The 12,342-nt window shown below is 47.0% G+C and overlaps 1 protein-coding gene across 2 annotated transcripts in view; it reads right to left on the minus strand.

Moving 5' to 3' along the window:
* Positions 1 to 3,604: 3,604 nt before the first annotated feature.
* The window catches only part of ddr2l (discoidin domain receptor family, member 2, like), a 19,129-nt gene continuing 10,391 nt past the window's right edge, over positions 3,605 to 12,342 (minus strand). The window contains exons 10-20 of one of the 2 annotated variants that reach the window (XM_078086407.1): positions 12,180 to 12,305; positions 11,545 to 11,687; positions 10,487 to 10,598; positions 10,130 to 10,246; positions 7,967 to 8,038; positions 7,206 to 7,450; positions 6,980 to 7,107; positions 6,653 to 6,850; positions 6,291 to 6,525; positions 5,945 to 6,094; positions 3,605 to 5,588 (exon numbers count right to left, since the gene is read on the minus strand). In XM_078086407.1, the coding sequence (XP_077942533.1) occupies positions 5,454 to 5,588; positions 5,945 to 6,094; positions 6,291 to 6,525; positions 6,653 to 6,850; positions 6,980 to 7,107; positions 7,206 to 7,450; positions 7,967 to 8,038; positions 10,130 to 10,246; positions 10,487 to 10,598; positions 11,545 to 11,687; positions 12,180 to 12,305 (1,661 nt within the window). In that variant the 3' untranslated portion in view covers positions 3,605 to 5,453. The remainder of the gene's footprint in view (positions 5,589 to 5,944; positions 6,095 to 6,290; positions 6,526 to 6,652; positions 6,851 to 6,979; positions 7,108 to 7,205; positions 7,451 to 7,966; positions 8,039 to 10,129; positions 10,247 to 10,486; positions 10,599 to 11,544; positions 11,688 to 12,179; positions 12,306 to 12,342) is intronic. The other variant, XM_078086408.1, reaches the window with a different exon arrangement.

The following is a 12,342-nucleotide window of genomic DNA, read 5'->3' on the forward strand; positions in this document are numbered from 1 at the left end:
GAGGGCGGGAGGGAGGGAGGGTCTTTCTCATGTGACCTCTCGTGGATGACCTTGAACCTTTGAATTTGTACAAACAGATGAAACAAGTGGTTCTATATTTAGTGGTCAGACTGCAACTGATGACGTCGCCCTATTCAATGTGAACGGGGACCTGCGCCCCGTAAACACACTTCCTGAAGTCTAACCATGTGAAATAAACATGTTATGATTGTATTTTTAACGATCCAACATGGCGGAGAGACGTTCACTCAAGAATCCAACATGGCGGAGAGACGTTCACTCAAGAATCCAACATGGCGGAGTGACTTTCACTCAAGAATCCAACATGGCGGAGAGACGTTCACTCAAGAATCCAACATGGCAGAGACGTTCACTCAAGAATCCAACATGGCAGATACGTTTACTCAAGAATCCAACATGGCGGAGAGACGTTCACTCAAGAATCCAACATGGCGGAGAGACGTTCACTCAAGAATCCAACATGGCGGAGAGACGTTCACTCAAGAATCCAACATGGCAGAGACGTTTACTCAAGAATCCAACATGGCGGAGAGACGTTCACTCAAGAATCCAACATGGCGGAGAGACGTTCACTCAAGAATCCAACATGGCGGAGAGACGTCCACTCGGGGGGCGTGGTTAACCACCGCCAGTTCCTGTGTATTGTTACGAATTTCTATGTCAAATATTTCGCATACGTTTTTAGGAACAGCTTTTGGAGATCACGTTGCTCGGGTATGTGAAGAACCTTGAGATGCGTTCCGTTGACACGCGTGTAACCGCCGCTGACTCCAGCTCCGTGGTTCGGGCAGAACAAAATTTGTGACATTTTAATTTCTTTCTCTAAGCTTTGAACATTCAGAGAAAGGGACATTCGCTTTTGGGATGCTGACAAAATGTTCTGGATGTCTTCATCTATGTGAGACCTACGGGCAACATGCAACCAGGGGGATACGTGTAGATACTGAGTCCATTAGGTTAGATGATAGTCCATGATGACACGCGTTAGCCCGTGGTTCTGCTTAGCGCGCTACGCTAGCCTGCAGCAGCGCCACGTGGGCGCAGTTAAACCGAGAGGAAAAAGTGATTCCAAGCTAAACAACGGCCTTTTTTATGACGTTTGCGTGGAGATCAAAGCGTCTCTCTGCACTTCAGGAACACAAAAGACCGTCGCTGCTGTTTCCAACGAGAAGCAGGTGTGCGCCCGAGCCTTTAAACTGCTTCATAATGAGGCCTGGTGGTCTGCAAGTGGGGGGGGGGGGGGGGGGTCCTGCACACAGGACACATAAAGAGCTACGGAAACTCTCTGCCTCTCTGCTGAGCTCTGCCCAGCAGCACCAGCAGCCCCAGCAGCACCAGTAATACCAGTAACACCTGCAGCACCAGAATACTCTATCACAGGCTGTGTGATGAAGCTGCACTGGTTCAAATAAATCATGAAAAACACACTATTAAATGTACAACATGCTATTTTCAAGGGGGGTTCTGGGACGTCGGCGGACCCGTGCATCAGTTACGTGGCTCTTCATCCTTAGCAGCTGTAACAGAAGCCAGACTCATTAAAACCATCCAGCAGGACCTGGATCCACATCAGTCAGCGAGCCTCTGACCTTCACACGGCTCCCCTCCAACATCAGAGGGAGGCGGGTCACATGGCCTGTCAATCACTCGTTGTGGAGCGTGTGGTGGTCTCGTCCAACCAGCGCTTGCCGTCCAGTTCACTTCTCCTTTAACGTTCAAGACTTACTCACCCCATTGGTCGCTGTGGCCAGATGTTGCCGTGGTGACGGAGACCAGCTTACGCGAGGGCTCATACAATTTCTCATATCAGGAGTAATTGATCCAAATAGAAGGTTCCAGCCAAAGAGTCACACACAGGTGGAGGAGTCAACGAGTATCAGTGAACACGCGTGAAACAATAGACCACACCGCACCACAAGACTTTGTCCCTGCACACAAACCAACGGCAGATTGGGCTTCGGCCGCCGACGGCACCAGCAGATTGAACGTCACCTTCAACCACTATCTGCCCCGCCTCAAGGTCTGATCCGCCAGCGACATTTCGGTCCCTCAGATCGCCCTCACAGCGGGGAGGTTTGCAGCCGAGCGTGAGGCCGCCAGGAGGCGAGAGTCAGTCAGTCTGCGGCCGTGACTCTCTGCTGGAAGTTGGTGGATCAAAGTCAGATCAGAGTTTGAGTGGATCCTTGTAGGTTCGGACCCTCAGCGCCGAGCTTTGGGTCGTCACTGCAAGAGCTTCACTCGCAGAGTAGCTGGACTCGGCCTTCGAGGGAATAGGAGCTTAGACCCCCAGAGGAGTAGAGACACATGGATGCTTCAGGTTGAAGGGGACCAGCCGAGGCGGTTCAACATCTGATCTTCCTGGTTGCCTCTTTGGGGGTTTTGGGCCAGAGCCCCTGAACAGGCTGGAGGGATTTTATCTCTAGTCCAGCCTGGGAGTGCTTCAAGTTTAGTTTGCTGTACATTTGGTCATTTTCACGAGGGACTGTTTGCCATCCCTCCAGTGGCCAGTTGAGGGACTGCAGTTTTTACCCTTCTGGTTTTCTTGATCAAAACCGGGTGTGATGAGACCAGTTCACACCACCTGCTCAGCAGAAAACCCCCTCAGTTAGAAACGAGCCGGGGACGTTTCCCCATCTCCTAACATGAGACAAACATAAAGGCTCCTGGTGAATCTTCATGTGGTTTGTGGGAGTAGCAGCCGGTTGCTACTCGTCAGTGTGTTGAGTTCGTCTGCCCTCTGGTGGCTGCTAAAGAATGGCTGAATGAAAGTAGCCCATTAATTGTGTCCCTGTTTATTAGCTGTAAAGTTACTTTTTACCGGTGTCATGTGCAACATTCCTGCCCACCATGAGCCTGTCGTTAAAGTGGAACACAGCCGCCATTGTTTATCCTGGAAAAACAGGAAGAAAATCCACCTGGAAGTTTCATTCACAAGCAGAGACCTGCTGACTAACTGGAACCACTTAAATCCCCCAAAAACTAAGTTGTTGCTGCAGTAAAGACAACGAGTACGTTGAGTACATCTCCTGTAAACCGCTCCAGGATCTGCTATCGACCACTTCATCAGTTGTGCTGCTGCTTAAAGGTGTGATATTTTGTGAAGTTTTCTGCAGGGTTCAGTCCTGGAAAATGTTTCTGTCTCCAACCCCCCGCTGATATCCAGCACACGGACCCCCACCAGATGCACATGTTGTGCGGCACACCGGTTCTTTGATGGCGACTGAAAGCGAGGGAGTGGCAGCAGTAAACACAGCTGGAATAGAAGGCGGGTTATTCGCCACGTGTTTCACTCACAGGGAAGAAATCACGGAAAAATCCACTTTTTATTGGCTGTTTGGAAACCAGTCAAATCAAAGAGGTAAAGTTGGCGATTCCTCCCGTAGGGGAGTGATTAACATCTGATCAATCCCTTCAAACACTGGGTGTTTACCAGATGCACCAGACTATTACTACTGTGAAGGGTTCAAATATGGCTGCTCATCACAGCGTCATGGAGTTCAGTCAGGTTAAACCTTACGAAAGACAGCATTTGGTAAACTTTAGCGACTATTTGAGTGTAAGTGTAAAATAAGACAAACTGCTCTGCTGTTTGACAAAATGTTTATTAAGGAGAAAACCAACATGAGAGGCTACAGAGTGAGAAACACCAAGGTTCCAACTCCCAATATATTAATATACACAGCTACGAGCCCATGTACAGTCTGAAGCAGGACACATTAGAACGGCTCCTGGACCATCGTCCCAGAAGTCATCAGAGAAACAACGAGAAATGATGGATGATCAACTGTCAATACTCATCACACTGCTTTCTGATCACTTATGCATTACACTATCGAACTAACAGACGTCTCTCTCTCTAATGGAACCAGAACAAAAAGGTAGGCTCGCTGTAGCAAAGGACTCTGGGTGATTGAGTTTAGTGGTTTCCTTACTTTCTGTCTTATTGCTTAAAAAAAGTCCCTTTCAAAGTCCCTCCTCATTTAATAATAGAATTAACCACTTTGATCCCATCGCTCCCAGTGTTCAAACACACACACACACACACACACACTCACACCGTACAGGCACACGGTCACCACGGAAACACTGGAGGATGCACTTAACTCAACATATTTGCTCTTTCACATGAAGCTCACGTTGATTTGCACCATTTTACAACAATTTGTTTCAAATACGGCACACGCGTAATACCCACTAATACGCAACTAAAACATCAAACGAATGGCACATAAAGTAATGTGCATTATCATTTGACATATTTGCCATGTTCCTGTTGAATAGAAGCTCTCAAAGTCAATCTCATTTTGTTTATGTTCGAGGGAAAACATTTTTGAATCAATATATTAATGATTTAATGCTGTTAATTAAACATTGACTTTATACCTTCGGCGGGTAGAAGAAGGTTCACTAAAGGGTCCCAACTTTCTCTCAAAGTGGCACGAGGATTCATGCCGCCAGTCGTATTGGGAGCAACAGATGTTTGTTTCCTTTGAGTCCAACCTGCATCATTATGTAATAAAGGGAAGGAGGGAATGAGAGCGCCATCAGTACTCACTACTACATACATTTTACTGCTTTGACACTGGAATCGCCCCATTTACACCACACACGCCACTAATACGCAAAAAGAAGAGGCGTGATGCGTACAGGACAGATGTGGCAAGCTACAGATGTAAGGCACAAACTGGCCAACGTTGACGCTATATTGCGTTTTACTAATGTTATATGATCATATCATCGTTCAACACTCTTTATTTCTCTTTGCCAACAAAATAGGTACAACACAACTGTTTGTTATTTGGTTTGAGTGACAGCTCCTCTTAATTTCCCTCTGACTGAGATTCAGGTAAAACGTTCACATCCACAAGAGAGAGACCAACAGTAAATTACTGTAAAACAATGTAAATAAAAACCAATCAAAGCGACACAAAAACTACACTATGGCCTATCCCTAGCTCCAGTGTGGGTTAATATATGAACATGAATAACTGAGATACAAGGACAGTGCTTTACAATAACAAAAACACCACAGGGACACGGGGACGCTAACAAGACTGAAGAGTCCGTCCAGTTTTTGGCATCTTTAAAAGCCAAGAGAAGAAGAATATAGAGCTTATGGTACCTTCAGCACCAAGGCAACATAATAAAAACATATCTTAGAAATGTCTGACAACAGGTTTTGGTCAAAGGGGATTTAAAGACACGGAGCAGACTGTGAAACGATAGAAATCTCGGAGGTCTTTGGAGTTCCTCCTTGTGGTCCCTCAGGACAGATTCCTGCTGTTACCACCAAACAAACCCACCTTCTGACCACAGTTCTTCCAGTTTCTTCTTTCCCTCTGAACGCGATCTTTTCCTAACGTGATTCCAGGCCTCAGTCCTCTCGTGTCTCTCGTCCCACACAAGTCCAAGTTCATCCCAGCAGCCCGAGCTCACTGGTTGACGTGGGGCTTCAGGGCCTGGTAGAGTCCCTCGAAACTGGGTCGATCTGGTATGTCGCGACTCCAACAACGCATCATCAGCTCGAAGAGGGACGGCGGGCAGAGCGGAGGGCCGTAGAGGAAGATCTGATCCAGGACCACAGGAGAGGTAAAAGAGGTTGTTAGTGAAGAACTGCAAACAAAGAACTCCTCAGATGTCCTCAGAGGACATGCTGTGTCAACGTAAGTTCCAACCATTCACAGACCCTGAATACAGTACGATCACACCAATGTATCCCACCCTGTTCGGCCCTTGAATGCCTGACCACCAACCTGCTAGATGTGGACCACTAAACACATTTCCACATTAAGAGTCTCATCAGTGAGTTACTGGCTGGGTCCTGATCTAGATCCGGTCCACATGAATGACAAACACGCGTAATCAATCAAAAGGCCATAAGCATTAGCAGGAGCTGCTTTTAGGGGCCGTTGGTCCGCCTCACCTGTCGGCCCTGGTTCCTGAAGAACTCGCCAGTGTTCTCTATGACCTGCTCGTCAGACAGCAGGCTGTAGGGCTGCTCCTTGCACAGAGTGAAGATCTCCCACAGCGTGACGCCGAACGCCCACACGTCGCTGGCCGTGGTGAACTTACCCTGCAGAGCACGCGAGAGGCCACATAGAGATTTAAGGAACTCGCTGCCTCGATCAGCAGCTGTACTTGTAACGTAGAAGAGTAAAGCTGAGTGAAGAGTAAAGCATGAAGTCATGGAGCAGACTCCAGCATTAAAGATCCCCTGTGAGGAGCAGGTGGAGGTATCTTCTTTATTCCTATCCTGTGCCAACCCTCACCAGCAGGATGCTCTCCCAGGCCATCCAGCGTATGGGGAGCACCGCCCGGCCCTGGATGCGGTAGTAGTCGCTGCTGTACAGGTTCCGGCTCATCCCGAAGTCGGCGATCTTGATGGTGAGGCGGCGGTCCAGGAGGCAGTTCCTGGTGGCCAGGTCGCGGTGCACGAAGTTGAGGGACGCCAGGTACCTCATCCCTGATGATATCTGCACCGACATGTGGAGGAGGTCGGACAGGCTGGCGGGGGAAGGGGGGGGGGGGGTGGAGGAGGTAGTGAGCACACTTGTTTGGATGAATTGAACAGGTGGCGTTAGCATGTTAGCATGTTAGCGTGTATAAACGGGATGGGGTTTTCCACTCCAACCTGACTGAGGGGATGTTGTTGGCGTGCGTCAACGTGCTCTCGATCTCGCGCTGCGACAGGAACATGTTGAGGTCTCCATTCTCCATGTACTCCGTCACCATGCACAGCGGGTCGGACGACACGCACACGCACAGCAGCCGGATGATGTTGGGGTCGTTCAGACGGGACATGATCTTTATTTCCTTCAGGAAGTCGTTCCTGGAGGACGCAGGGAGGAAACAGGCTTTAGAGGTCACCAGAGGTGGAGGAAGCACTACCTCATGCATCTCGTCTCCTCATTTACAGGAGTAGATATCCCTTATCTGGAAATCTACAGGATTTACGTACCTGGCTTGGCTGGTGGCATCGGCCCTCAGCTGTTTGACGGCCACCAGCACCGAGTGCCCGTCCCCCTCGGGGAGAGGAGAGCCCTCCCCGAGGAATTCTGGGAGTCCCTCGGCCTCGCACAGGTGGACCTGCAGGGGACAGGTAGGCGTAAGTGCCACAGCGCTTTGTTACGGGGAGAACAAATCACATGCACCAGGTTGTTTTCTTAGCCCCGCCTCCTCCTCACCTCTCCGAACTGACCCTCCCCCAGCTTCTCCCGGAAGATCAGCTGCTGGCGCGGGAACTCGGCGGCGGAGATGTCCTTCCTAGTGAGCGAGTCGACGGTGAGAGCGGGCACGGCGTACATGTTGCTGCCGGTCACGCCCTGCAGGCGCACGATGTCGGTCTCGGCATAGTGCGGGGCGTTGCTATGGAAACACTGGTGGGGCGTGCACTGGGTGACGTCGGGCTCGGCGTAGCCTCCTCCACACGCTGGTGGAGGGAGAAGACCAGCTCCATCAGGTGGTGGAGATCATGCATTCTAGACCGATGTGATACTGAACTAGACATTGCTTCATTTAAGGCCAATGCCAATATTGATCATTTGTGATTACAAAGAAAATAGTTCACTTTGGATCAGAGAATACAATTTACCATGAAAACTATGGTTAAATGTGCATTGAGTGGACAAATGTCTGTAATTTTTTCTCAAACACATGTCCTGCTTATTAACCAACGCACAGATATATCATAAATATGTGTGATCAATGTGGCTCCGATCAACATATTTGGTAATATCAGGAAAAACGGCAAAAAATGAACCAATTCTGTTATCCTGAGATAATACCTTCCTTAAAACTAATTGTCTGCAAACCTATTGGTCAAATCATAATTTCATCAGTTGTGTCTTTGTCGTTTTATAGAGAATAAAATACTTCATGTACTGGAATGAAAAATGCATCCATAGACGACTTCCTCTTCCCTAAAGCCACACCTTTCAGCTCTTACCGCGCAGCCAGCCAGATGTCATGTGACACGTCAGTAGGAGGTAGTCGTAGATAGGGTTACCGAGGAGGAGAGCTGGAGGAAGAGGAGGAGAAGAAGGAGGAAAGGTGGACAGAGAGGAGAGCTGCAGAGTGAGTGAGCATGCTTCATCTTGGAAGTACTGATGTCCACGGAGGAGAAAAAGGAGAAGCAAAGAGCGAGAGGCGAGAAGTGAGGAGACGGAGGGTTCTAAGAAGGGCCAGCAGGGGGCAGACTGACGCACCGTGGTGGCTTATCATGATACGATAATATCACCGTACCTAAGTCACGATACGATAATATTACTGTACCTAAGTCATGATACAATAATATTACCGTACCTAAGTCATGATACGATAATATCACCATACCTAAGTCACGATACAATAATATCACTGTACCTAAGTCACGATACGATAATATCACTGTACCTAAGTCACGATACGATAATATCACTGTACCTAAGTCACGATACGATAATATCACTGTACCTAAGTCACGATACGATAATATCACTGTACCTAAGTCATGATACGATAATATCACTGTACCTAAGTCACGATACGATAATATCACTGTACCTAAGTCACGATACGATAATATCACTGTACCTAAGTCACGATACGATAATATCACTGTACCTAAGTCATGATACGATAATATCACTGTACCTAAGTCACGATACGATAATATCACTGTACCTAAGTCACACTATAATAATATCACCATACCTAAGTCACGATACAATAATATCACTGTACCTAAGTCACGATACAATAATATCACTGTACCTAAGTCACGATACGATAATATCACTGTACCTAAGTCACACTATAATAATATCACCATACCTTAGTCACAATACGATAATATCACCGTACCTAAGTCATGATACGATAATATCACCATACCTAAGTCACGATACAATAATATCACTGTACCTAAGTCACGATACGATAATATCACTGTACCTAAGTCACACTATAATAATATCACCATACCTTAGTCACAATACAATAATATCACTGTACCTAAGTCACGATACGATAATATCACTGTACCTAAGTCACACTATAATAATATCACCATACCTTAGTCACAATACGATAATATCACCGTACCTAAGTCATGATACGATAATATCACTGTACCTAAGTCATGATACGATAATATCACCATACCTAAGTCACGATACAATAATATCACTGTACCTAAGTCACGATACGATAATATCACTGTACCTAAGTCACGATACGATAATGTCACTGTACCTAAGTCACGATACGATAATATCACTGTACCTAAGTCACGATACGATAATATCACTGTACCTAAGTCACGATACGATAATATCACTGTACCTAAGTCACACTATAATAATATCACCATACCTAAGTCACGATACAATAATATCACTGTACCTAAGTCACGATACGATAATATCACTGTACCTAAGTCACACTATAATAATATCACTGTACCTAAGTCACGATACGATAATATCACTGTACCTAAGTCACGATACGATAATATCACTGTACCTAAGTCACGATACGATAATATCACTGTACCTAAGTCACACTATAATAATATCACCATACCTAAGTCACGATACAATAATATCACTGTACCTAAGTCACGATACGATAATATCACTGTACCTAAGTCACGATACGATAATATCACTGTACCTAAGTCACGATACAATAATATCACTGTACCTAAGTCACCATACGATAATATCACTGTACCTAAGTCACCATACGATAATATCACCATACCTAAGTCACGATACAATAATATCACCGTATCTAAGTCACACTATAATAATATTACCATACCGTAGTCACAATATGATAATATCACCGTACCTGAGTCGCAAAGTGACATTATCAACATTGAACAGCTGTAAAAAGGTAATAATGTATTATATTTCTATATGTATAAAATACAATACAATACTAAGCATGATGCGATATCGCAAAGCAAAATATTGTGATATTATTCCATCTATCCATTCCTCCCCAGTTCATACGAGTGGATCTTGTGAGAATGTAAGTTCTAGTGAAAGGGTGAGCTGTGCACAGGAGGAACACGTATCACCAACTTGTCATATCCTCTCTAGACGTGAACACTCTCACAGCCTACCGGAGGCCTCGGCGCTCTGAGACAGCTCCGGCAGTTTGCTCCTCAGCGCCGCCGGGTTCTGGTACTGGGGGTCCAGCAAGAACACCCTCTCGTAGTGGGGGTCGGTGTGGGCGGGGTCTGAGGAGAGGCGGTCCGACAAGTTACAAGATCACATTTCTGCAACGTGTATCCATGACGACAACAAAGGTTTCAATTCAGTAGTGAGTTGAATAAACATCTGAATGCTCTGAATACTCTAATTCAATAAATGCTCCTCTTAATGTAGTGATGAAGTGGCAAACTTATATGTTGATATGAACAAAATGAAGACGGACTGAGAACATGGCTGGCTCTCTGTGTATGCGTCACACTGTCTACCTGAGGGGGCGTGGCCGGAGCGGGGGGGCACGGGGGGCGTCTGGAGGATGATGGTGTCGCTGCAGGAGGAGAGCCGCACCGTCACCTCCTCGTTGAGTATCCGACGGGGAGCCTGGAAGAGGAGAGGAGAGGAGGAGGAGGAGCTTTACTAAAAATCCGTACATTTCACTTCTTATTCCATTCATTAACTTTGTTAACATTTTACTTTTTTATTGATTTATACTGAGCATTGTGTTTCATTGTGAGTACTTTGGGTTTAAACTAGTGGTGGGCCGTTATCGGCGGTAACGCGCTGCGTTATGGTGAGACTCTTATCGGCGATAAAGAAAAAATGGGCCGATAATCTATTCTCAAAGTTAGGTTGGGAGCTGGGTCTGTACTACGCAAGCTATGGTGATTTTCACCTTGATATTCCAGCGCAGATGTTTACCTACGAGCGCGGATGTTTTACCTAATTTACTTTTAAGAAGCTTCCCAATGGAAACCTCGACAAGACGAAGAATTAGTTTACTGTAGAAGTTCTTCAAGTCTCAAACACGACCTAAACGCAAAGCACCGCTTAGCTAACGCGCAGGATGCCGGGCCAAGCACTGATGTAGAGCCGTCGTCAAACTACTATGTTTGAGTGACACCGAGGCGAGTCCGACAGCACGGCTCTATCGGCCAAGCTAACGAATGTCCTCGCTCAGTGGATCGCCACCAGCGTGGCAGAAGATGACGGGCTCGAGCTTGTTCTTCAGGCGGCCACAGGTGATCCACCTTACAAGCTACCCGCTAGGCGAACTATCGTGACCAGCACGCCTCTGGTCTCATGTGCCTCCTGGCTTGAGAAACCTGTTCTCAAAGACTGACTTTTAGTCATTATTTGGGTAGCACACATATTCTAAATGCCTTTGGCAGAATTCAAATGAGCCATTTTAATCTAGATTAATATAGATTAATTCCAAGATTACAGTGAGATTAATCTAGATTAAAGAAATTAATCTATGCCCACCACTAGTTTAACCACTTGATTGATTGATTGAGCTAACCTCTAACACACGTTATTGATCTCTCACCTTCTCCAGCACCTTGCAGACGTATTGGCACCACAGGATGAAGACGATGACGATGACGAGCAGCAGGATGATGGTCACCAGGCAGCCAATCAGGACGGGCGTGTTGCTGTAGTCGGGGGCCCCGCTGGCCGAGGGGCCGGCCGCTGTGGACGGAGCGGCGTTAAGCCTAGTTTATGCTTCTGCGTTTTCAGAAAGACGCAAGGACACAAGACCCCCTTGCGAGTCCCGCAAGGCTGTGATTGGTCTGCTGACTACGTCCTTTACGGAGTCTCACGTCTCCGTTTTCACAGCACAATACGGCCGTTATTAAAAGGAAGAACGTTTACGAGAGAACGGATCAGATTGAAGAGCTTTTGTGGGAAGAAATGTGTAAATATGAGCGCTTGTACAAGCCGTCATTGGCGGACTATGAGGATAAAGTCTATGATCAATAAATAAAGCAACCAGCGACTTCCACACACAAAGACGTGACTCTCTAAGTCGTCTTCAACAAAACACGTGACTCCACCTGTTGTTCTGGAGGTGAATCGCTCTGCAACACACGCAAGACTTTACAACCAGGAAGTGAAACGACGTAAAGACGCAGAAACATGCGGCGGCCTTCAGTCAGCGACTGACCCCGGCTCGGTTATTACCGTTTGTGGATGCGGTGGAAAGGTCAGAGGTCACACCTGGCACAGGTGTGGTTGTCACGGCGCTCCCTCTGCTAGCAGGAGAGGAGGTGGAGCTCAGAGTCATCAGGGTGGGGAGGACGGTGTCCTCTGAGGGACAAACAGAGGAGGGACGTTCGCTTAGCGG

Source organism: Gasterosteus aculeatus, chromosome 13 (assembly GCF_964276395.1).
Source record: "Gasterosteus aculeatus chromosome 13, fGasAcu3.hap1.1, whole genome shotgun sequence".
Lineage (NCBI taxonomy): Eukaryota > Metazoa > Chordata > Actinopteri > Perciformes > Gasterosteidae > Gasterosteus > Gasterosteus aculeatus.